We start from the raw sequence: 27,296 nt of genomic DNA, 5'->3' as shown, positions 1-27,296 counted from the left end.
TTTTATCCCTGTATCTATGGAATGACTAAGGCATTGAAATCATGCTTCTTAAAAATAACACAGTTAACTAATTGTAATTCAGAGTAATGACCGGAGTTGTATTATATCTAGTTTTCTTATTTAATTATTCAGTGTTTCTAAACTTATCGTTTAATATAACATTTCACACACAAATCAACTTCAATATGTGACGTGTACACACTACTTTACTTGTAGCCTAACTGAAATGTTTGTTGATTTGTTGTTTTTATGCATCTTGTAATTGTACTGGACAAAACAAATCTATGTCTTACAGATTGGCTGAAATGGAAACCAGAAATGGCACGTATTTGACTGACAGCATCTCACCCAATGAGAGCATGTGAGCCACGTATTGTCTATATTGGTTTTTATTGTTTTGATTCTGATTATGTCTGTTATTATTGTTATTATAAAAAATCTTTATGATTGTTTTCCTTTGACAGGGATGATGAGCATCTGTTGATTCAGCACTACTGCCAGAGCCTTAACACAGGTTCCTCACCCTCCCAGCCCCGCAGCCCGGCTCAGATACTTATTTCCATGGAGACAGAGGAGAAGGGAGAGTTAGAGAAAGTCTTAAATGATTTGGAACAAGAGAACAGGTATACAGTGAAACACACGTACTTCCATACATTTAAGAATGTTAATGGTTGTTTCTACACAGTGTCCAGGTATGGTATAATATTGGCATACATGAAGCAGATGTATAGTGGGGTGTAAAAGCTTGCACCCCCTACTCTAAATGGCAAAAAGACATGTCTGATGTTTTCTTGGTAGCTGACTCGCTACTGTTCCTTACTTATTCCTTATTCTGTGTTGCCTTATCAGTTCAAGGTCATTTTATTTTGTTACATATCTTTTAGAACAGTCTATAATATTCATCTGTGTCCTTTAAAATAATCTTATAACATATAGATACTGTTTTTCATAGGAAACTACAAGCAGAGTATGATCGTCTTAAAAAAGCTCATGACCGTCAAGGTCTTGCACCACTGCCATCACCCCCTGAGATGATGCCAGTATCCCCACAGAGCCCCCGTGATGCTGAGCTCATTGCTGAGGCCAAACTCCTCCGTCAGCACAAAGGTCGTCTTGAAGCACGTATGCAGATTCTAGAGGATCACAACAAACAGCTTGAATCTCAACTGCATCGACTCCGACAATTACTGGAGCAGGTGAAACACACATTCAATATTCAATGTTTTTTGACCAGTAATCAAATTTTATATATATATATATATATACACATAGTATTAACTTGCTCGGACGGTTGCGCAATCTGACAGTTTGAGGGTTTGAGATGACAAAACATAAAATATATATAATGTTTAACATTAACAGAATATATGTTGAAATTATACAGGTTTTATAGAATAAAATGATGCTTGTTATGAATTTAAAATGATTTTAAACCAAAGTAATGGACTTGTACACAGAAATCTGCATGTCACATCATTGACCCAGTGGGGTGTACTATGAATCTCGATTAGTGGGTTAGCGAGGTATGTTGCGTTCAAAGCCAGGCTATGCTGTGACACAAAAGTGGATCTGTTTTAGTGTCGCTATATCACCATGGTATCTTATGCTGTCAACCAAACCTGGTCGGGAGGAGGTTAAGTTATAACTCAAATCGTGTAATCTACCGCACACTGACCAATCAATTGTCTTAAAAACGAAGTTCTCACGTGTAGGATTCTGTCATATATCTTACAGGTGGAGCTCCGCCTATACTAACATTTTGGATCTCGAATGCACTTTAATAGTGCGGTGCGTGCAAATATCCCACTATGGACGTGCATACCATACAACAACTGATGACAATTGATTTATTTGATGTTATAGGTTAGACACAAAAAATCACTGCAGTGTAGATTAAGCTATCGCTCATGAATGCGGAAGTAATTGTTTTTAAATAGAGGCGGTCTTGTGCGTCTCCACGTTACACGATTGGCCAAAGTTGCAGAGTTAAGTTTTAAGCCCCATATCAGTAAAGTTACTCAGACAGCCTATTTCCACTTGAGAAACATTGCCAAAGTGCGGCCCTTTTTAACTCAACAAGATGCAGAAAAACTAATTCACGCCTTTATCACTAGCAGGTTAGACTACTGCAATGCACTTTTCACCGGTCTTCCCAAAAAACATCTAAAGAAATTGGCACTCATACAGAACTCTGCGGCTAGACTTTTAACTAAGACTAAGAAGAGAGAACACATCACCCCTGTGTTGGCTGAACTGCACTGGCTCCCTATTTCCTATAGAATTGATTTTAAGGTTATGTTAATTACTTACAAAGCTCTGAATGGCATAGCACCTTCATATATCTCTGAGCTTTTAATATCTTATCAACCACAAAGGAAACTTAGATCATCCAATTCTAATCTTTTAATCGTACCCAAAGTGCTCCACAAACAAAGTGGAGAAGCTGCGTTTATCCATTATGCCCCCAAACTATGGAACACCCTGCCTCTGTACATCAAGCAGGCGAGTTCAGTAAATATTTTTAAAAAAGATCTGAAAACATACCTGTACAGGAAAGCTTTTAGTTAACTCATCTTATCCTGTAGACTACATTTTCAGATTATTCTACATCTGCTACTATTGGAGGGCGCAGCCAGCCAGAAGCAGATGGGCTCCCCCTATTAAGTCAGGTTCTGCTCAAGGTTTCTTCCTGGAATATGGGAGTTTTTCCTTGCCACAGTTGCCATATGGCGTGCTTGTGGGGGGTAAGAGGGTTAAGGCTGCCAGTCTTATGACGTCATTTTCTATATTTTTGATATGTTGCTGAGTATATCATAAACAGCAAAGAAAAGTGATTGATAATGACTGACTGACTATTATTGTGTTACATGCTTCAAATGTAAAGCACTTTGAGCTGCATTCTGTGTATGAAAGGTGCTATACAAATAAAGCTTTATTATTATTATTATTATTATTAAAGTCATCCCAACACCGAGAACGCGCACAGATCTGAGCTGAAAGCCTAGTTTGACAAATATATCACATAACTGCAATCGTAGTATCACTTGACGTATACCCCTGAGTCAAGGCTTTGTCAAGCCTCGATATGTCTACATAGCCTAGATATGTCTAACATGCTTCGTAGTATACCCCACAGGTCATGCTGGATTAATTATAAACAGATGGAATTTTAATTGGTTCAGTTGGCATGATATTCAAACTAGTCATAACTGTGTTAAGGCAAGAACTGTGTGAATTTGTTTCCCTTGCTTTTCCCATCCCTCTACTGAAAAGAGGTGTTTAATGAATAATAATAATAATAATAATAATAATAATAATAATATGTTTTATTTATATGGGCCTGCTTAATTTTAGCCTGACATTGTGTAATGTAATATTAAAACTAAGTATAAGTATAAGTATATATACTCTTTTGATCCTGTGAGGGAAATTTGGTCTCTGCTTTTATCCCAATCTGTGAATTAGTGAAACACACACAGCACACAGTGTACACACAGTGAGGTGAAGCACACACTAATCCCGGCACAGTGAGCTGCCTGCATCAACAGCGGCGCTCGGGGAGCAGTGAGGGGTGCCTTGCTCAAGGGCACTTCAGCCATGCCTACTGGTCGGGGTTCGAACCGGCAACCCTCCTGTTACAGGTCCGAAGTGCTAACCAGTAGGCCACGGCTGCCCCCAAGTGTGTAGGGATGTCCATTTCGGCTATTTTTCATCACAGATAGTCGACACTCCTTAATTGACTATTCACCGTTAACCAATGAGAAAATGCAAGCCCATTTACAGTAGAATGGATAAATGACTGTCACATTAATAAAAAAAAACTTAGAAGAAAAACTGGTTTAAAAAAAAAACTTCATAAAACTTCAAAATTAGAAGTGATTTAAGTGTTAACTTTTGAGTGTGACAATTCACAACTTATATAAATAATGAGCAAAAAGTTACCAGATTTCTTGCTTGCGCGATAAACAAAACAGGTTCAAAACTAAACTAACAGCGCAAATGTGATTAAACGGCAGGTCCTGCAGCCTATATTTTGTGTTAGATGGAACATATTTTTAAACTCAGGCTTATTAAAGTGCCCATATTATGAAAAAATCACTTTTTCTGGGATTTTGATGGGAAGTTGTGCCATTTTCATAGCCTACCTAAAAATAATAAGGCTAGCCTATATAGGCTGTAGTATATTCCAATCTTAAGTATAGCGGACAACTTTAATGATTTTTATTCAGAAATAGCATGTCAGCTGTAGTCATGTGCAAAGTCTATTGACTATTGTCTATTGTGAGATGCGCTGCGGAGAATAGCCGCATATACTGCTCTTATGTCCCCAATATGCAAAGATAGCGCTTAGTGGCCTACTGGAAAAAAGTGATTTTTTCATAATATGGGCACTTTAATAAGCCTGAGTTTAAAAATATGTTCCATCTAACACAAAATATAGGCTGCAGGACCTGCCGTTTAATCACATTTGCGCTGTTAGTTTAGTTTTGAACCTGTTTTGTAGGATATTCGCACCGCTCAGCTCCGCTCACTAGCTCTACTGAGCTAGTGAGCGGAGCTGAGCGGTGCGAATATCCTGCTCCTCGCTCAGGTGGCTGTTCACTCGGCTGCTCCTCCGCTCAAATTCACATCAGGCCACTCTGCTCAATTTCGCTCCCCGCTCCACTTCAAAATCCTCCCGTTCCAGTGAAAACACTCCACGCTCGCTTCAATTTAAAAGAGGGAGAAATAATCTACAAGCCGAATTGTCACCTTAGAAAACTTAAATCCCAAAGAACTAAGAGCAACGGCAATGTCACTCATAGAACATGTATTGTAAAGATAGCCTAATGCAACACCGACAGTGCAACAACGAACAAGCTTGGCAACGTCAATACACATAAGCATAAGACTAAGGGGATCAGTGGGATTAATTGCCTAAATAATACAGGTTTAGCATCCAAGTTTTACTTCAGCCTTACTTAAAGCATAGGCTATTCAAATTGCTCACGTTTTTCTTTGCTCTCCGTAGCACACTCATGTTTCCGCGAAATGTGTCATCTTAAATTCCAAAATATATCTCACTGGAACAGTGTCACCACATAGTTGTTCTTGCTCTACATTGTTAGTATCTAGTTGTTTTGTAGGAATAGTACGCTTGTAAGCCCTATGACTTTCAGTTTCCTTTCTAAAATATTTAGCGACTTCATCCCCAACGAACTTACTGTAACGTCGGCACGCTGGACTATGTGCTACGGACTCTGGGACAATGCATTCTGGGTTACGGGGGAGAACTCTGGGGGTTGTTTGTGTGTGTTAATGCCTTTATTTACTGCTGTTAATGTCCGTGATTTAGTGCAGCGTGTTACCCTTTTAGGTCTTCCTCGTGTGTGATCCTTTTTGTCCACCCCTGAATGTGTAGTGTGTGTGTGTGTGTGTGTGTGTGTGTTTGACCTGCCTAGTGTGTGCAGTGTTCGTAGTCTGTGTCCCTGCCCCTGTTTCTGAATGCGAGCCAATAAATACAGCGTTCAAATCAAACTCTCGCTAAACCTACTCCGTTACATTACTTTGGCAAATATCTTTGTTACATAGCGCCTTTCAAAGCACCCAAGGTCGTTTTTACAGAGTAAACAGTAAAAAATAATAATAATAATAATAATCAGCACACACTAGACAAACATATAAGGCAAAAAATGCCGGACGGAGCGGTGTAGTCGCCAGCATTCCCGTGGTGACAAACAAACAAATTTACAAAACAATAAATGATGCACAAGACAAGACAAAAGATGCCGGACGGAGCGGCGTACCCGAGACACATAACGGTTGACATACAAGACAGACAACAAACAAACAATTAACAAATAAGAAAATAAATAAGAAAAATGAAAGAAAGAAAAAGTCTGTGTTAACTTAGTCCAACTCAGTCCAATGGTAATGATAGCGCATAGCTGTGTCTTCAAGCCAACCCAGAGGATTGAACGTTTTACGTTAACGTTAGGCCTTGTATAGGCTGCAGTCTTGAGATCACTGGAAGCAGTCTGAATAGGGGGAGATCTTGCAGATCAGCAACTCGGTGGACTGTTGACAGCGACAGTTTGTTGTTTAATGATGATCACTGCCGTTTATATGGCGTTTTACAAACAGAAGTTCGGGAGGAGCATGACGGAATTTGCCACGCCTCCTTCTTCAATCAGTCAGGCTATTTATTCGCAGCCTACCTGCTGAAATTGCAGCATAAGCGTTACTCCGCTCGCTAAAATGGATCTACATACCTCCGGTATTCCACCCACTCTTCCTGCTTTTGATGTTCCTAGTCGTGGGCGGCCGTGTCAAGTTGCGTTTCCCCTGGAGCCAAGACGCCGGTCGCGCAGACTGGCTTCCCCAGCTCCTTCACAGGCATCCAATAGCTCGCCTGGTTCTAATGACAGCGAAATCCGCCACACGACCCGAAGAAAGAGAACTACTCCGCTGCCGCGGACCATCTCTTTGATTAGAGCAGAGTTGGATGCGCGTGGGATCGGTTTCCCTCGTTCCGCAAGGAAAGCAGAACTACTTCGCCTTCTCCAACAAACAGTCTCTCTTTCCACTCCTCCTATAGCCGATCATCCGAGCACCAGCGCCGCAGCGCGGAGCTCCGTTCCTCCGGCGTCTCCCCCTCTGTTCATGCAACATGTTTTTTCATCTCAGCAAGTTATGGCAGCCTGCGTGCAGCCCTCTACCTTGCCTCCTGCTACTGCGGCCTCTTTCTCTTTTCCAGCTAATCAACCTTTCCCACCTTTCTCTTTACCGACCCAGGGTGCTGCGCAACCTCCTCCCCCTTCCCCCATAGCGACCGCGTTGCTACCCTTTCCCTTCCCCCATCATCTCCCGCCGGCGCGAACCGCGTTCGAGCCCGCGTTCTTCCCCCAGCCAGGGACCGCGTCCCTGGTTCTCCCTCCCCCCTCTTTCTCTGGATTGGTGCCACCACCCTATCCCGTCTCGGTATCTCCTCGGCCTTTTCCCCCTGCTCACACTCAGTCAGCCAGTAACCCTTTTACTGACTATCCCCATGTTTCTGTTCCCCATATGGGTTCTACAGAGGCCAGCGCCTCTCTCCGTTTGCCCGCTTACACTCTGGACTCAGCAGCGTATATACCTCCCCCACAGCACGCCCCCGCTAACGAGCCTCCTCCGGTGTCTCCTACACTGAGGAATCAAATTTTGTCAGGTGCAGGCATCGATATGTCTTCCCTTCTATCGTCTCTGCCGAATCTCTACTAAACTCGGGACATTGAGTGCGGTCCAGTAACGCTAACACTTAAGTCTACAGGCCCCGCCACTCGCGTCTTATCCTTCCCTGAGTTCGCGGTAGCCTTCATGCGATTTACAGAGGTTATATGTTCAGTGTTCCCTCAGAGGCGCCACAAATTGAATGACTATCTCTCAATTATTGTGGGGCTAGCAGCATCTTCCGGAGGTACTCATTTCTACACATATCACCGGGCTTTTTTCGCAAAATGTGCAGCCCGGGTTGGGCTGTGGAATCAATGTCCTTATTGGGGTGCATTAGATGTTGAACTTCATAACCGCGTGTTTTTGGGCTATCATGTTCAACATTGACTCTCCCCTGCAGCCCTATTAGGCCTACTAATTTGCTAATTGCATCTTTCCATCGCATGGATAGATCCCCTATACAGAGTACGGATGCTCCGTTACTCGCTTCTGGTTTCAAACGCAGCTAAACGATGTTCTAATGCAAGTCGGAATCCCAGCAGGCCGTTACTACTCGCGGCACTACCACCAACGCGGCAAATAACGGTCTGTCCGATCAAGCTCAAAACTCTCGGCCGTGGTCCTCCGACGCCTATCACTAATTTCTTAGCACCTTCCACTCTCCCGTTGAATTTGTTTCGCGTGGTCCTGGCTATAGGGTCCCTCATCTGTGAACTAGTGAAATGGTTTATGTTGTGACTAAACACTCTCCAGGTTTGCTTGATGTTCTTATGCTGGCCTTTGTCCTAGCCACAGACGGAGTCCAAGGTGAATGGCACTGCTCTCTCATCTCCCTCTACATCCTCACAACGCTCTGACTCCAGTCTCCCCCTTCTGCGTGTAGCAGCCAGCCAGACTACTGATACAATGGGTGAGTGAGCATTATCTTTCAACCTCATACATTCTAGAGAAATCTAATTTATTAAAGGAGAAGTTTGGTGTGATATTAGATAGATAGATAGATAGATAGATACTTTATTGATCCCCAAGGGGAAATTCAAGGTCTCAGTAGCATACAGACATCACACACAACATTCACTAACAGCAGAAAAAGTAATTAAAAGTGTATATTATAAAAAAACACAACTAAGCAATAAGGACAGTAGAAGATAAAGAATATACTAAAATACAAATTATACTAAATAACACTAAATCTAAATCAAGTCTAAAACAGTAACCACATAGTGGGTGATTTATGCATGAGACGCTTAGATATTGAGATATTGACCTAAACTGTGTTGAAACATGATACCAAGTGTGAATTTTTGTCTCATAGCTCATCTCGGCTTGTCCCCTGCACTCCGAAATCTGGCGCTACCAACAGGTTTTCAATGGGGGTGCCTCGGGCATCGGGCTAGCCATGCAAATAAATCACTGTTTTACACCATTTACGAGGCTCAAAGTAGCTCCACACTTCATTGGTAGACTTCTGAGGGCCCTGACATTTGAAACAAGACATTGAGAACTTTGAAAAAGCACTGGTAGTTTATTTACAAGACGATTTATACAGACAGTACCTTCAGGAAGTTTACCGTTTGCCGCCATGTTGAATTTAGTCACGATAAGTCGAGCGACTAGTACGAATGAACAGGTATGATAAGGGATCAGATTCCAAAAATAATTCTGTGGAAATGCATGGATTCCAGTTGCCCGATGTTTACAACTCCCATGCCCCTCCCTCACTACCACTGAGCACCCTCTCATCGAGTTTGTGCTCGTCAGTGCTCACCAGACTGCACCAGACTGTGATTGACAGTCAGATCTCACACAGCCCTGCTCTGATTGGACCAGAAGAACTGGGAGCTGTGGATTTTTGCCAAATAATTAACAGGCTCTAGGTGGAGGTAGAAGTGCGGGTTTTTTCTAAAACTGGCTGATTTATGTTGTTCTGTCGGAGTCGGTTTCAGTGAATATGATCAAAAAAATCTTGCCAACTGCAGCTCTAAGCCAAGAACCGTAGGCCTACCTTCTTTGCGTTCTCTCCCTCCTTTTTGTATTTTCTATCCTCTGTTTATGTTCTTTTTTTCTGGCTTAGCACCGGTATCGGATAAAACCCAAACGATACCCAACCCTAGGAGAGGAGTAGGAAGTCAGTTTAGGGATCAAGACATGTGAAAACTTAAATACAGTGTGCTAACAGACAGTGCTAAAGTAATTCAGAAGCACATCAATGAAATTGTTCAAAATGACAAAGAAGCATGGTAACTCACCCAACTCATGCTTGATTGATTGATCTTTAGTTTTTATTAGTGCTGTCAAACGATTACATTTTTTAATCACGATTAATCGCTGAATTCCTATAGTTAAAAGTAGTGAAAAGAATGGAATCTAATGTAAATGAATGTCGAAAGTAGAGTGCATCGCACTCATGTTGGCATCGGTGTCCACAGCAATTTAAAACACCATTCAGCCAACCGGGAGTTCAGAACTGCTTTGGTGTTTATTATCTCCATGACTACAGGAGGAGGACTAGGAGGAAATAAAGTTCTTAGAATATTTGCTAGGAAGTGTCTGGCAGTTTGAGGACAAGAAACAGTGCATCAAAGCCAAGGAGTCAAAATAGTAGCAGCCAAAGAGGATTGTTGATAACAGAACAAGTGACGGTGAAAAAAATCTTTGGCAGCACACGATTGATGAGTCAGCCTAGGCTACTACTCTTAGGCCGCCTTGTAAGCCCAAACAAGTGTGTGCAGCATGCCTTTACGTAGCGGCGCATCATCATGAAGATACATTTATTCTGCATCACGCCCCATTTTAGTGGAAAACAAGATAACATTATATCATTGATTCCAATGGGAAAGACAGCTAGTAATCATACGTTGACCTTACATCTAGTTATTAATTCACAGACATTCAATCATTTTTCTATCACAGCAGTTATGAAGCACGTAGCACGTAGCTACACTTACCATAATATCCCATGAAAAACCGTTAGCTTGCTAGCTAGCTAACTTTGGAACTTCAGTATAACATAGCCAATTATCTCACCTAGTTGTAGGAAATAGGCTACGTTCATATTACAAGTGATAGAATGAATGTGTGACTTATCTTTAGTTGCAGCACGTACAACAGTTCCATTCCATTCGTCAGTGTGTATTGTTTAGTTTCCGGTTTAGCTAGATCCGGTGTGGTGTTGTAGTTGTTCTAACGTTACTAGTTGTTGCAACAGCATGTGAAAAACTAAAAAATTTGTTAGACCAAAAAGAACGTTAATCTCGCGATAAAAAATTGACGCCGTTAAAATAGGTTTACGTTAACGCCGTTAATTTAACGGCGCGTTTAACTGACACCACTAGTTTTTATGCTTTCTACGGTCTTGGAAATAAACCTCTTTTGATGTTCTTGTTTAGGTGATGAGGATTTGTCAAGTCCATCACAAGATGCAAGTTCGGGGCTGGTGGAGGTGATGGAGCAGCTCGGCAGCACTTTTCCTCATAGCCAGGGTGAGTGTACAAGCATCGACACTTAGAATAAAAACAATATATAAAAAGAGAGGGATGAATGTGTGAGTGATGGAAAGAAAGATAGACCAAAGATATCGCTATGGAGATATTTTCTGCAATCGAGTGGGTAATGTGCACATCTCTGGAATAGGTGCTACGCTGGTGTGTCAGTTAGTATATCTGTCTATTAATGACAGGAACGTCTGTCTGTCTGTTTTTCTGTTAAACGCATATGTCGAACCATTCATCCGATTGATTTGATTTGACTTGGCAGGTGTCTTGCTATGGGCACGAGTAAGTGCAGTGCCAAGATGTTTGGATGATTATTATGTGTATCATAAACAATATAGAATGCCTCTGTATGCTGTTTGCTTGCATAAAATGATTCCGCGGATTTTGCAACAACACCCCAACAAACACGGGTATGCAGTGGCTATTCAAAACAATGTAAGAAATGGTGTGCAATAACTTGCGTATATGAGATAATTTTGGTCTCTGCATTTATCCCATCCATGAATTAGTGAACACACAGTGAACACACAGTGAGGTGAAGCACACAATGAGCACACAGTGAGGTGAAGCACACACTAACCGGGAGCAGTGAGCTGCCTTGCTACAGTGGTGCTCGGGGAGCAGTGAGGGGTTAGGTGCCTAGGGGATAGGACGTTTCAGAATGCCATACGTACAGCTACAGGCAACAAGTGGCAGACAGAGTGTGATGTCACTTATAGGCTACCAGAAATTGTTTTTGAGTCACATTGTTGCAAATTTAATATGATGATGCATCATTGCATGGTTTGTGTTCTCTATCATCAAGTTATTCAATAGGCTAAACATATTGCCTTAACTCCTTAGCCCACTTCACATGTCCCTGGTGTTAGAGCCACAGAAGTATGACTCCACCTTTTCCCTGTACTGTCTCTTAGCCCTTTTAATTGATTTTCTCAGTTCATAACATGCTTTACTGTACTCACTTGGGTTGCCAGAATGGAAGGCAGCTGTCCGAACTCGGAGTGCTGGACATACCTCTCCGTTCACCCATGGCTTCTGGTTAGGAAAAGTTTGTGCAGTCACCCTCAGTACAATGTCATCAATGCATTTGCATATGAACCACGGTACATACTCAGTGTAATCGTCGTTGATATTATCAGAAGCAGTCGGAAAAACTCACCAATCTGTTGTGTGGACAGATTGGGGTGATTGTGTGTGTCATACAGGGCAGCTTCTGATTGATACGTCCAGCACTGAGCGAATTGCGTGATCCAGGGTGTTATCACCTCGAGTTGGAAAGCTTGCATGTTAATTAATGGTACTTCGGTAAAACTTTCTTGAGGTTGGCTTTATTGAAGTCGCCAGACACGACGAATGCAGCCTCCAGATGCAGAGTTTCGTGCTGATCGATGATTTCATACAGGTCGTCCAGCGTGATGTTAGCATGTGGTGGAATGTTAAAAGCCAAGAAAAAGACTGCTGAGAATTCCCTGTAAATAGGCCTGCATTTGGCTATGAGATGTTCGAGGTCAGGAGAGCACCCTGTCGATGTCGTTTGTACATTCACACACCAGCATTGTTAACCACAATACACACACCACCTCCTCTTTTCTTGCCCGACTCAGTTATTCTGTCCTGCCGATGGATGGAGAGTCCCTCTAGTAGATTGACAGTCTGTAATCGAGGGGTCCAACCACGTCTCAGTAAAAACAAAAGCATTGCAGTTCTTGATATCCCATTGAAACGCCAGTCTGGTTCTGAAATCATCTAGCTTGTTATTCAGTGATTGGGCATTAGCAAGGAGAATGCTAGGACGGGGAGGACGATGTTGACGATGTTGTCGATGTTGACAATGTTTTCCTCAGTCTGACTGTGAGAATATAGTCCGAGCAGGGTCCATAAAATGAAGTCAGCAGAAAACGTGAAAAACTTAGTTATATAAAAATGACTTTTTATTAGCCAAAATCTCCCAGCATGTGCACACACCTTACCCCGCATGAAACTACAAAACCTGAGACCCGAGAGACACTCTCCGCTTCCCTCTTCTTTCCCCCCTCTCTAATTGCTGTTAGCTCCTCCCCCTGATCAAAGCCCATAAACCTGAAATCAGAATGCTCACTAAATGAACTCAATCATTAATTATCCACAATAGAGAAGAAACCCTTCACCAAATATTTAAATACATACATAATTTACCCATATCTTAAAGCATTACTGTGCGAAAGCACAAAGGGACATGGAAATACAAAACACTGGAAACCATCCAATCACTGGCATTAAACATGTTATCCCATCATATCCCACATTGAGTGACACCCATATGACCGAAGATAAATGCCCCACACAAAACAGTCCTACTGGCACATAACTTTGAGACCAGTCATTATTATTAGGTAGTCCATCACCACAAACAGTTTTTAACTGGGGAGCTGTAGGAGGCTCTTTTAGCCGAGGAGGCCTCTGCTTCTTGGCCTTCTTTTTCCGAGTCTTTTTCCCAAGCCACCTTTTAGACTTTGTCCACTCCCCCAGTTCAATACCAGACTCAGAAGAGTCCTCATCCTCAGAAACGGTCTCAGCTGAAGTTGACACACGACGGTGCTCGTTGCCAATCAGAGGCTGATCCTTAATCATTCCAGGCCCCAGAGCATTTGCACAGAGACCAATGCAGCCTGCAGTTTGGGAGCAAGCCTGCACTGACACCAAACACTCACCAGGGGCTCTATAGCCCTCAACAGGTCCCATCTCAGCTGCTTGTAGGTGCTGGACATTCCGCACCTCGGCTGTAGCAGACTGAGTAGCTGGATTCACATCACACCCTATGTCCCAGGGCTGACGGAAAACACAAGTTGTGACGTGGTGACCAAACTGCCTGCAGTGCCCACACCACTGGTCCCCAGCCTTTGGGCAAGCAAACCAGCAATGATCCTCCTCACGACAGTAGAGGCAAAAGGACCGCTCTGCACTGTAGCGATGACGGTCACATGGCTTCCCACCCAGACAGACACCCATCTCCTCCTGCAGAAAACGCTGAACCCTCCAGTCCTCCTCCCAGGGGGTTGTAGCTGGCTGCAGGGTAATCCACTTTGGCCATGATACAGGAAACTTCTCCCCAACGCGTTCAATCAGACGAGGGGCTGTACCAAGCGCATCCATCTGGTCATTATACCACAGCCACAGGAAGTCTGCTGCATCCTCTTGATCAGGACAGTCCTTGAAAATCCATGACGTACATGAAAATCAAAAACCCGAAATCCAAAATGTGGGGAATGAAAAAAAAAACCTCCCAGTTCACTGCTGACTGATGTTAATTATTCCTGGACACGGCATCCCACCACTGCCACCAAATGTGAGAATGTAGTCCGAGCAGGGTCCTGAAAATTAAGTCAGCAGAAAACGTGAAAATATAAAAATGACTTTTTATTAACCAAAATCTCCCAGCATGTGCACACACCTTACCCCGCATGAAACTACAACACCTGAGACCCGAGAGACACTCTCCGCTTCCCTCTTCTTTCAGCCCTCTCTAATTGCTGTTAGCTCCTCCCCCTGATCAAATTCAGGTGTACCTATTAACAATCTACCTGCTGGCCAATTACCAGCCCCACTCTGAATGAGCACCATGCCAGATAGACAGAAAAACCTTGTTTATACACTAAAGGACTTTTTCCTTGAATTTCCCCATGGGGATCAATAAAGTATCTATCTATCTATCTATCTATCTATCTATCTATCTATCTATCTATCTATCTAAAGCACAATCAATAAATCCAAGTATATATCTTGACATTGGTCTTACGCAAATGTACTGTTTACTATTTGCGATGTGGGGGTGCCAAACCCCACATCGTCACACTGACCAAGATCCCGGCTCTTTTCCCTCTTTTCCTCCAACGGCACTTCTTCCCAGGTAACCAAGGTAAACAACCGGGTAAACAACTTTGGCAACTAGCCGAGCGAAAGTCCCTCGTTACATACTGCAGATTTAGTCTAATATCTAAGAATGAAAAATGAAATCAATCGGTTTTACTTAGCTCGAGTTGCTGCAGCCAACAGCTAAAGCAGCCAGGCAACATGGGGGCTCATGAACATGCCCCCAGAGTGTAGCATCGTAGTACTGTTTGCTGCAGCAACTTGAGCTATGTGATAAATCGCTGGATTTCTCCTTTATTTAAATATGTGATCTCGATATTGTATATGTATTTAGTCACTTTCCAACACTGAACAAACTAGACATCACCACTGGATACATGCGTCAGAGAGTGCATCGCTACTTGTTGAGCTACACTACTGTTCCTGTACTGCTGATGAAAATCTTCATTTTGATTCTATATTCCGATGTTCTATAATCATACTAGCTATGTTTTTTACAAATATGTTTCTGATGGGAAAAGTGGCTGCATGTTAACAGTTAATGTTATTAAAGGATAACAACAGTTAACTAACTGTTAGTAATGAATTGTTAACTGCTTATTATACACTGTTAATACCTAATAAGCACATGTTATTCTAAAGCGTTACCAAGTAATGCATTACATTACTTTTGCACAACAAAAAATTTAACTGCTTTGAGTGAAGAGCACTCGTGAGTTGCGCACTTTCTATCATTAATACTAGATGCTCTTGTTCACACGGAAAACAGTGGCAGTCCTAGCTTGTATAACACCCTGATCTTTATGGAGGCAATTTGTGGTGTGATTCACTCCAGACTAGTCATTAATTAGTTGTGCACTGTTTTGTTTTTTTGCAAATGTTCTTGTCGCCCTCCCAGAAGATGTGCGCACACGCAGACACACACACACACTAAGAATGCACTCACTACTGCAACAGTTTGTACAGCTGAATTTTTTTATTCAGGTAATATTTAGTCTTTTATTTTTAGCTCTTACAAACGGCCGGTTGGTAATTAGGAAAGTAAAGAAGTATTATCTAAAGCCAAGAAGACCCTCTCAGAGGCAGTGCCGTAGGAGGCGGCAGCCTGATTCCACAGCCACACCACACACAGCAACATGCGGCTTGAGGAGGATTTTTTATTTCTTAGTAGGCTATCTGAAATAGGAGAATATAGTCATCTTTGCTCACACACTGTTAGACACTGTAGTGTGATTACTGAATTTAGAACAATAACGCGTTACACTACTATACTGACCAATGTAATGTGATTACAGTACTTTGTAACGCGCTACACCCAACTCAGCAGTCTTGCTGCTGCATTCTGGACCAGCTGGAGGCGAGAGATCAGTGCTTGAGGGAGTCCCAGGTAGAGTGAGTTACAGTAATCCTGCCGTGATGTAATAAAAGTGTGAATTACTTTTTCCAGGTCATTGAATGACAGGGAGGGTTTTAGTTTAGAGTAGGTTGGAGTGGTTAGAGGAAATTACTTCCCATCCCAGCTTTGATCTCCTCAAGGCAATAATTCCCGAGATCTCGAGTGATACATAACAGATTTGCACAGTCATACACGCAGACACACATACATTAATTATTTTATTCATGCAACCTTTGTTTAATTCTCAGAATTTCATTGAGAGTAGCCCTCATTTTCAATTTATGCTAAGACTATCATAATAAAATAGTACAATATAGTTGTAGTGAAATGTACAAAAACAGTTGCAAATTGATGCAGGAAGGTTTACACATTTGGCTATCAGATGAGGCTCCTTCATTAAGGAAAGGGAGGAACACCCTACCTAAAATGTCAGAGAAAAATAAAACATAAAGTGAATTACTAATCTGATAAATGACTGTTAATATTACTATTTGAACACTTTGAATTAACAAAATAGTTCCCCTAGGTCAAAATGCCAACAGCACCCCCTATCGCAATTTAAAAAAAATCACTGTATGGAGGAGCTTCCTCCTCAAACCCCTCATTTAAGTCCATTATAAACACCTCAGAACCCAGCGGCTCGTGAATCCCGTCGTTTTCAATGGGCAAGGGAGGAAGCTCCTCCGTTTGAGTGGACGGGTCTAGCCAGAGGCTCTGGAATTTAGCGGCAACGGTGAACCAATGAGCAGCTAGCTGTTCTGCAAGAACGTTATCTTGTGTTGAACAGAACGCATATTTTATTGCTCGTGAAATAAAGAGTACAATGGAATCAGAGGACAATGTCCCTCTTTTATACATTCAAATACAGTGCGAAGGTTAGGATCAAAGCAGCAGGAAGACCAGTTCCAAAAATTCATATTCCAAAGAAGATGGCAAGGCTAGTGTAGGCCTATGACAAATACTCATGGCTAACTGGTAGCACAGAGAACAATCAGCTATAGCCTACTGCTGGCCTGTCACAAACGTGGACAGTTCAGGGATTTGCTGATACAAAACTTGGATAACTTTAAGCCTTAACTAAACAATTGTTAAATAATGTTTTTGTTGTTAATATGTTCTTGTTTTCACCATTCTAACTGTATCTTTGGATGGTAACATTGTTAATGAATGTTTCAGACCATGATGCATTCCTTTAATGATGTCTTCAATAACATTTGCCTTTCGAGGCTATTTGCCTGTTCTGCAAATGTACAGTGGGCGTCGCTTTCAAATAGCCACTTCAGTCGCGCATTACGCGGCGTGAAGCTGCGTGAAACTTTAGTACCACTTTCAGCCACTGTGCGTCGCTCTGTCAGTAGCCTGACTGCCGCCCCTTCTGAAAAAGCAGGAGGCTACCTTTAAACATAATTGTTGCCGAGAGGAATCCCAGCCTACGAATTCAATAACAAAATAAATCATGCATAATTAAACATTACCTCGATTTAGGCTACTTGGCTTAAGGCTTGACTACACGGTGGTAACAAAAATCGAAATCTGCTTTTGATAGCCTACCGGTGCCGCTCCACAAAACGAAAAAATATCAAATATAAAATAATAATTTGCTGTCTACGTTATTGTCAGTGTTGGGGGTAACACAACTACGCAAATCAAAACAGTGTCTTGTGTGATAATTGAGCCAGTAGAGAAATAACTGTTCAGAATTAATCTGTAGCTTCTGCAGAAAACAATGTTGTTGGCGATTTAATACTATCTAGTGACGTTTTTAACTAGACCTAGGCTGGACAACTATGACCCACGTTAATTTGCCCTACTTCTTGACTGCAATGTAGTCAATTGACTGCTTGACATGTCATTTTTATTTTTCTGTACAATAAACAAATACATCTGCTTTATGCCGCAGAATTACATTCATATTTGGCTGACTTCTGCAGACGCACAAAAAACACTGCCACTTCCCTCCCCATATTCCAAGATTAAAATAGTAGCCTATACAAAAAGTACTTCATACTATCATAAAAATTTGTTAAAACGAATAGCTATTTGCAATTTGACAAAACACTGGTCCTCATTTAGCGAATGCGAGGACGATATGAGCCTGTTGCATTTAGTTAGATGTCCGAGTCACGCATAATGTTTGAAAACCACTGGCTCGTAATCACAATGATTTAACACACGACAGATGGATAGCCTACTTCATCATGTTCCTATGCCTACATTTTGGTGAGTAGCATAGAGATCGTTAAAAACAATAAAGTATGGCTCTCCGTTTGGGACATCGAAAACTTATATTTTTAAAAGGGTAGACTACAGTCGGAGATGCTAACTTGCAAAGGCCTCGGGATAACACGTTATTTCCACTATCATCTGTCATGCCCCTTGATCAAAGTGGGGAATGAAATAAAAGTTTGAGAACCACTGGCTTAACAAGTTACCTGCAGTCCAGAACACACAGAATAGTAGCCTATTCTGATGATCTCGGCAAATGGTTGTTTTCCAAAGTAAGAATTTCACTTCACCATTCACCTTCGACAATGAATAGCTCATTACACTTGTTACTGTTAAACGTAGGCCTAACTGGCATCATTACAAACATTATTCTGTGTCCTAAAAACTGGCATATTTTATGGCATTGTGTCATGTAAGGTCGTTGCAAAATCTAGACAAATGTGTGAGGTGGTCAGCAGGGGACAATTGAGACACACATTGGATTGTGTTATTACTTGAACATTCCACACTATCCACAGCTGTGGTATCGGGGGCAGGAGGATTACTGTTAGCGCAGGCTTTATATAAAATTCTTCAACAGAAGGCCTGCCTCAATAAAGGCCTGTGGTTTGCGCAGCCTACATACAGTAAGTAGGCCTAGGTTAAATAACAGACCCGCCACAATGTGCGGTATGATGCTTTTTTACGAGCAAGATGTTTTTGGTTCCCTACGCACACTGCATGTTCTTAAATAACAATGATCATCAGTAATATTCAACCATTAATTTGTGTAAATGGGCTATGCATTGGGTTAGACACCAGGGTCATATTCACAAAGCCTTTTATCTTACCACTAGGAGTAGGCTACTCCTACATCGCACTAAAAGATTTTAGCTTGGAGTTTTCTCTTAAAAGTTATTCACAAAGCCTTTCAGACCTACTCTTAGTAAATAAAAATGACAACTCCTAAACTAGGAGTGAGTCTTCGTTGCTATGGATGACGTCATTACTCATGCACGAGCTTGACTGAAGTGACCACCTTGATTGGCTGACGATTGTAACGCGGGAATGATTCCAAACACCTCCCTTACGATGATGAGTGACAGGTGACAGGTCTGAGAATGCGTGCGCTACACAAGTAGTGCAAGGACGGAAGATGATTTAATAACTGAATAAAATGGCCTAGCCTAAATGAATAAACAAATAGCCTAGTAATGAAACATAGGCCTACGGATTGATGCAGTATCTTTGCAACATTATTAAATTAATCTGTCACCATATGCCTACGTTTGCAAAGAGGAGAACATTTTAATTTGATTCAAAATGAAATGAAAATGAATTTGAAACGTTACATTTAATTTACATGTTAACAATGAGTAGTTTTGGTTGTTGTTGGTGGCGTTATTGCATCCCTTTTATGAATGCAAAATTGTTCCCTCGCGATTGGAAGCTCCTGTTGCCGCATAGGCTACGCATTTCAAAACATCGCAACGTGAAATGCCACAAAAAGCTGTTGGTGAATAGGTCTTAGTGAGTTAGGAGTCCTCTCAACTTCTTTTAAGCTGTCCCAGACTTAGGTGCTACTTTTAGGTCTAAAATGCTTCGAGTCCTAAAGTTAGGAGTGACACGCCCATTCTTTTTAGGAGTTGCTCCTAAATTCGCCAGTTAGGAGCTACTTTTAGCCTTAAAATTCTTTGTAATACGGCCCCTGAATAAAAAGGCCTAGCCTAAATGAATCAAAGTAAGGCAAAACAAATAGCCTAGTAGCCTAATGAAACATACGGATTGTATCTTTGTAACATTATTAAATTAATCTGTTACTATGCCTACGTTTGCAAAAGAGAACATTTTAATTTGATTCACAATAATGTTACATTTAATTTACATGTTGACAATGAGTAGCCTAGTTTTGGTTGTTGTTGGTGGCGTTAGTTAGTTATGCCTACAATGCAAAATTGCTTCCTCACGATTGGAAGCTACTGTAGCTGCATAGGATTTCAAAACACGGCGAAATGCCACAAAAACAGGTTTGTGAATAGGTCTGAGTTAGGAGTCCTCTCGACGACTTTTAAGCTGTCAAAGAGGTGGGTAGGTGTGATTTTTTGGGGGCAGGGCCGGATTAACTGGGCACAAATGTCTGATGGTCCCCCCTGCCCCCCAGCCAACGTGAATCGGGTGGTCAGTTAATAGGCCTATATTGTGAAGATTTTTCTTGCCATCTAAAGCACGAGCGCATCTGTGAGGCCAAGCCTCACCAAGTAGCCCTGGCGGGCCATCCGAGGTCCGAGGTTGACCGAGGTCCTCCAAAGTCCTGATTGTGACATAGTAAAAGGGGGCGGGGCTTGGGATCGGTCAATTGGGTGGCCACCCGCCCAATCTGGCAACACTGACCATGACACACACTTTAATGAGCACCTTACCACGGCATATCCGGCCTCATGCTTATACATTACATTCATGTGGATCATTCATGCTTATACAGTACAGTACATTCATGTGGATCCTTGTTTTACAGGGTTCCCGCGGGGTCTTAAAAAGCCTAAAATTCAGAACTTTACATTTAAAACGTCTTTTAAACGGCCTTAAAACGTCTTAAAAACGGACAGATTTTCATTCCGAGGTCTTAGAATTCATTTAGTCAGGTCTAAAAAATATTTTACCATTGTTCATTTCCAGAAACGCTGGCTGCAGAAAGTTATTACGAAGTAGCAAAAAAGTATTGAGTCGTAGCTTGCAAAGCAGAGCTCTAGCGTCTTTGCTACCATTGTAACAAAACCAGCAGAATGCTCAGAACATTGGTTCGGTGTGTTGTAGTTCTTTCTGGGGGATATTGGTGTTGGTAAGTAGCCTACGCAGTGATAAATCTACAAATCCTGTGATAAATGCAATACCTGCCCGCAAAATACGTCTGCGTCTCCTCAGAATTTGTTAAAGTTCGGCTACATGTGGAAAATGGGAAAGTGTAGGCCTACTTTCAACGAGACATGGCTAGATCCAGTGATGCCGCGTTACTCTATTTTGACCACTTTTTTCTACTACTATTTCTAGCAATCAGATTAAAGTGACTTATCCAAGTCACTGTGTGTTAGGCCTACTATTTTTGTCATTTACCTTAGTAAAAAATATATTCTTTGCTTTTTTCTTGTCTCGGGCATTAGGCCTAACGCTCACGTTTTCAGCATGATGACTCACGTGTAATACCACGCAGTAACACAAACATAAACAACAATAGAGGGAGGAGAGAGAAGCGCATTTTAGCTTTACAGTCATTATTTTGAGTTTGTGTCCGCTAAACATGATAACATTAAGGTACGTTGTACACTCTATGCTGGTGACAAAGTGCTGTATAGCTAGACATCCCAAGTCTCCCGAAGTTCTGGGAGTCTCCCGATAGCGCCTTCCTGACGCCCGCAAATTAGATAAAATCTCAGGGAATCTAGAACGAACAAGAGCGCGCAAGCCAGACCGGGAATTCAAATCGCTTGTGCATCTGAGTTTAGCGCGCACACGACGGAGAGGGAGAGAGAGGGGGGTGGTGCATGTGTGCCTGAAGCGCACACAGAGAGCATCCTGGCCTGTTTTGCTAAATCAACCAATCAATTTTCAGTGTAGGTGGGCTTTTATCTTTTTTCTCCCAAACTAAATTAATCAGTTCAGTGTATCTAGGAACAGGAGCGTCATGGCAGAGTCAATGGCCCCCAAATTAAGACCCATTTCACATCAGACTACACGAAAGTGTACCCTTGTCTCATAAGAGTAAAATATAACGATAGTCTTGCACACTGCACTGTTTGTAGAATTGCCCATGGCAGCAAAAGACTTGTTGAGGTGAGTTTAGTCATTTAAAGTGTCATTTAATTTGCTATTATTCAGGCCTATACTAGATGGCTAGTTGCCAAGGCTACATGAAAAGCCTTTTCTTTGCAAACACCGCGCTCTCCCGTTTGTTCTCTTTTTGAAAATGAAAAGCCCAAACTACCAAAATCTACATATTCTATCATCACAATTTCTATCTATAGGCCTTCCTTATTTGGTGTACTGACATTATTGAACAAACATCTGAATTTCCGTATCGAAGTAGGCTAAAGGTAGCCTGGCGGGCCATCCTATATCATTGAAATGTATAGTCTGGAATCGAACCATTCACCTCGCTTAATCCAAGGGGCTGGCAGAGAATTGTCTTTCAAATTGCCTAGGCATGCAATAGGCCAGCACTACGACCATATCCGTATCCGGTCGGCAAAATGGCAAATACATCCTTCTTCGAAAGGAATGACTTAAGTGCATTGTGTTGCTCAACTTTCAAAAAAAAGCACAAGTCCAACTCCTCCAAAGTTGACGGCAACGCCGATTCAAACAACCGCTCTTCGTTCGCCATAGCCACCTTCCTTGTTGTTCACCGCCGCAGGACTGTCGTTATCCTGTTAAGCCCGCCTTAAGACTCTCTAACAAAATAGAGCGCTGTGATTGGATGACGTCCACAGCGTCAGCCAATAGAAATCCCTATGGTTTGATACTAGACGTACAGGCTGAGCAAATTAAGTGCGTCTAGATTTCTAGGCTAGGCTAAAGGCTACCTACCTAAAATTACTTTTTTTCAGGTTGGGATGTCTGCTATACATTGTTGACATTACTGTTAAAATGCATTTCCAATAAAGTGAGTATTGGCAAAACTGGTTGTCATTTTTATGTTGAGGCGGCGGGGGGTGTTGCCGGCAGCTGCTGAAAGTAACTAATAAAGTAACTTGTAACCTAACTCAGTTACTTTACTGATTACTTGATTTTAAAAGTAACTAAGTTACTTTTTAAAGGAGTAATCAGATTACTTTTTCAAGGTAACTGTGGCAACAGTGGCTAGATCAGAGCGATGTCTGCTGTTGGTTACAAGTGGTACACAAGTGCAGAGTGTCCACCCAAAACGCACTTTCACACCCAGTTTCAACTCGTCTCATTTTTGACTTCCTTGCTAAAATCTATTCTATTTGAGGGCTAGTTTGTTTTAGATTATTTTTATTTTGGGCTTAAGGTTTAGGGCATTTGGTACGTGACACGGATATTTTTCCTTGAGTATACTACAAGTGAGCAATGTAAAAATCAGTTGGGTTGTAGACGTTGGGTGTGGAAGGTTACTAGTTTGATATGATTGCTTTATCTGTAAATTAAATTAATGCTTTTTCAACGACTTTTCAATGATTTTTTTCAGAATTTCTTTGATTTGAATATTTTTTGGTAATGCGTCGTGTAGGTCTTAAATTTCAATCTTTGTGGTCTTAAAATGTCTTAAAAAGGTCTTAAATTTGACTTATTGAAACCCGCAGGAACACTGTTTTTTTCATTTTAGTCATGTGGATTTGGTTTTTTTAATCATCCTGTTTATGTTGTGTGTGGTGTCATAAGCTACTGGGACCTTGAATTTCCCTTTAGGGATCAATAAAGTATCTATTTATCTATCTATCTATGTATCTATCTATCTATCTATCTATCTATCTATCTATCTATTTATCTACCTCATAGACATTATTTGTTTTATTTGTGAAAATGTGTGTCCTTCACAGCTTATCAAAGTCAGCTGCAAAGCTTTCAAGTATTACATCAACTCTAAATTTGGCTCCAAACTCTAGCCTGCTTGGCTTCCACAATGCTATTAATATTTCCCAATATGTGGATTTCTTGTGGATTAAATAAAAAAAAGCCTGATCAAAATGTCCTGTAGAGTATATTTACTCAAATAAAAGTTCAATTCAGTGCACAATATGCATTCAATACTTATGTCCTCCACTTTGCAACTTTTTTGACGTTTATAATTCCTCACTTACTCTCTCCCCATTTCTTTCCCTGTCCCTGTCTTCTGTTTTGTTTCCTGGCTTGTTTTCTGTTCTCAAGGAGGGCAACGAATAAACCAGTGAGAGGTCAGTGGTGCTTGTAACACTCTCTCTACCTCTCTCATCTTATCTTCCCTTGCTGTACTAATTGGAATCATTGCTTGTCCTCCCTCTACTCTTAACTTTTCTTCTGTTTCATCATACATTCTTAGTCACATCAACTTTACATTTGTGAAATTTGTTTAAAAAAAAAAACATATATTTCTTTGCGCTCATGAATATTTCCAACCATTTCTCATTTTTCTAGAAAGGATATGGAATGAGTGATTATGTGAGGGGAGGGGAGTGATACAGATTGGTAGAGCTGCGTTTCTTTCTCCTCAGGTGTGTGTGTTGGCAGTTTGTTTCATATGGCAGATGATGTGGGCCGTGCAATGGAGTCCCTGGTTAATATGATGACAGAAGATGCAGCAAACTGACTGACATTGGCCTCCCATGCAAGTAAAATGGACATGTTTACAAGGAAGAAAATCTATATGAATCTATTTTTGCTGAGTGATCTTGGTTCCAATACTTGTAGATTTCAGTAGTTTCTTACAGTAAATTGTTTTATTAACAAAGACAGGTTTTAAACTTCTATGCAATTGTTTAAAAACAATCTGTGAATCTTGTCAATGTACTGGCTATTTCTTTCTATGAAACATATTTCAAACATTTGTATTGACTAAAAGGAGTGATTGTAAACATAAGGGTGTTTTATATTTAAAAAAAAAAATATATTAATAACTGAACTGCATATTCATCACATGCTTACTAAAATGCAAGATGGTTATCAAATAAATCATTTTTTGACTGAGTTTCTACGAATGCAGTAAATTGCCAGACAGAAGGTAATGTCCTTCAAGGAAGGAAAAAAATGTTTTCAACTTTTTGTATGAAACACTGATACTGACAAATTCATTATTTTGGTTGATTTGTTATATGATAAAAAGCTGTTTTAGTCTGTCCACTGGAATTACCGCACGATACATTTCTGAAATTTCAGTATAAAAATATGCTCTACATTTACATAAAAATTGTTTAGTATTTGAGTACTGGAGGGTATGATTGTATTGTTTTGTCTTTGAACAATTACCTTTTTACTCTTGCTAGTTGGTGTTTTATTTATGATTGATTTTTCCACCATTAACACTAATTGATAATATTAGCTGCTGATATTTTTTTATAATAGCATCAGAGAAGGTTTTAACAGGATGAAATCTCATGTGCTATGCATAGTAAATGATTATTAATAATCTTCATTATGACCGTATGTCAATGAAAGGTCTTATATACTGTGAGATGATAACTCATCAGTGGTAATGATCAAGTCTGGGTGATTGTCTGATTGTTAGTGATTTCCACTACTGTGGAACTACTGTGGATCTTTACTGACTACTGTTTCTCCACAAAGGCTGGTGCTTCAGTGATAACAAATGATTAATGATTAGGTCAAGGATCTGTCACCCTCCTGCACAATATTTTGTGCATGCCAATAGACTGAACAAAACAAGCACATCCTATGATAGATTAAAATTCATTTTTGCACACTGTTCTAGTCCATGTCTGGTACTGGTATGTTTTGTTTTAGTGAACGTGTGTTATATACATTTGACCTTTTTGTTTTTTTGCCTAATTGGAAAATAAAACTTGTGTGAAATCACTGGTGATGGATAAGGAAAGAATAACCACATTTTCCATGGTATTTCGCATGTTTGAAAAGTACAATTAATTAACTTATATAGAGGATGCTTTTTTGTCACTTAATATTTGACATTTTGACTTTCCTAACATCAGATCTGCCTTACTGTTGTACAATTAATGCTTTACTGTGTACATCAATAAAGCATGACATTCTAGCACATTGTATTTCCTTATGGTACATTTTAATGTTCTACAAGTGTATATTGATTCCCCTGCTGAAAAAATCAGCTACAAACCAGCTTATGCTAGAGATTTCCTGGTCTAGCTGGTGATAGGGTGGTCAAACAAGCTGCTCAACCAGCAAACCAGCTTAGGATCATGTTTGTTTATTATATGTTTTATATTTGAAGAAATAACAGGATTTGAGGTAGCGACAATGACTTGCCGAGAGTGTGTTTTCGTATCTCTATTAGCCAAAAAACTAGGATCAAGACAATATATATTTCACACTCAACAGACAGTTTGTGTAAAATGTTTTATGTCAACTAGACAAGGCTGGTGATGATTCCCTTCACCTCCTTATAAAATACATTATCTACCTGCTAGAGTTTTGAAAATTAAATGCTGTCCCATTACTCCCGGATATAAGATTTCAGTTGCTCAACAGTATGTGGTATTCTTAGTCATGTTTTTTCATTCCATGATGCACATAATTTGACTGCAGACAGGCCATTTTAGCACCTGGAATCTTCCTCTATAGAGAAATAATGTTTAAATATAGCTGCAAGCAGCAATGTGGGGGCCTAGCAGTACTAGCAAGAATGGTGTTGCCATGGCATGAGCAAGCACTCACAGCAACTTTGATGGCAATTGGATAAAGAATGACTGAGATATAAGCTCATTTACTTTATTACAGCGCCCCTAGAGGCTAGAAATTCTGTGCACGTTCTCACAATCAAGTACTGAGTCCCTGTACCAAGTTTGGCTTTAGTACATCAAAGCGTTGCTAAGATACAAGCTCACTTCCTGTATTGCAGTGCCCCCTATAGAGGCCAATTTTTTTCGTACTTTTCAGATTTTGTTGTTTTGTTTGTTTTACTTAAGGTCCGGGGTCAGGACAAAAGACAGATTTTTGACAAATTTCAAAATCTGTCAGATATTGTCCAAATTATTTTTAATTCACGTCTAGACATGTGAAATGCATGAACTAGGGCAAAAAAAATGAAAAAAATTTGGTCTAATTTTTTTTGTACTTTTCAGATTTTCTTTGTTTTTGCATAAGGTCAGCAGTCAGGACAATTAACAGATTTTTTGACAAATTTCAAAATCTGTCAGATATTGTCCAAATTATTTTTTATTTCACGTCTAGACATGTGAAATGCTAACCTGACCCTAGCCAGATGAATTTCGTTCCGCTTAGCTCCGCCTAGCTTCACTCACATCCATCTGGGACCTCTTCCATTGAGAGTGATTTCTGCAACCGATTTTATGGTACAGCCAATCAGGACGCAGGGCGGGAGTTTCATAGATGTGACATAGCGTAGAAGCGACTGTGAGACTGTTATTAGCATCACGGGTTGGCTTCGATGTGAGTGGTTGAAGTAGCACGTCAATAGATGACGGACAAGTGGCTTATTCAATCATATGCAAGCATTT

General features: G+C 40.9%; 1 protein-coding gene across 10 annotated transcripts in view; it reads left to right on the top strand.

Moving 5' to 3' along the window:
• The window catches only part of dmd (dystrophin), a 481,347-nt gene extending 455,489 nt beyond the window's left edge, over positions 1-25,858 (top strand). For 8 of the 10 annotated variants that reach the window (XM_042077917.1, XM_042077916.1, XM_042077913.1 and 5 more), the window contains 6 exons: positions 296-361; positions 465-623; positions 953-1,196; positions 7,981-8,101; positions 10,581-10,673; positions 24,342-25,858. In XM_042077917.1, coding sequence (XP_041933851.1) covers positions 296-361; positions 465-623; positions 953-1,196; positions 7,981-8,101; positions 10,581-10,673; positions 24,342-24,436 — 778 coding nt within the window. In that variant the 3' untranslated portion in view covers positions 24,437-25,858. Of the gene's footprint in view, positions 1-295; positions 362-464; positions 624-952; positions 1,197-7,980; positions 8,102-10,580; positions 10,674-24,018; positions 24,045-24,341 lie in introns of all 10 variants that reach the window. The other 2 variants (XM_042077915.1, XM_042077914.1) reach the window with 2 other exon arrangements.
• The last annotated feature ends 1,438 nt before the right edge of the window (positions 25,859-27,296 follow it).

Source organism: Alosa sapidissima, chromosome 22, assembly GCF_018492685.1.
Source record: "Alosa sapidissima isolate fAloSap1 chromosome 22, fAloSap1.pri, whole genome shotgun sequence".
NCBI classification, from domain to species: Eukaryota; Metazoa; Chordata; class Actinopteri; order Clupeiformes; family Clupeidae; genus Alosa; species Alosa sapidissima.
The sequence above is the reverse complement of the archived record's forward strand: the minus strand, read 5'-3'. Positions and strand labels throughout refer to the sequence as shown.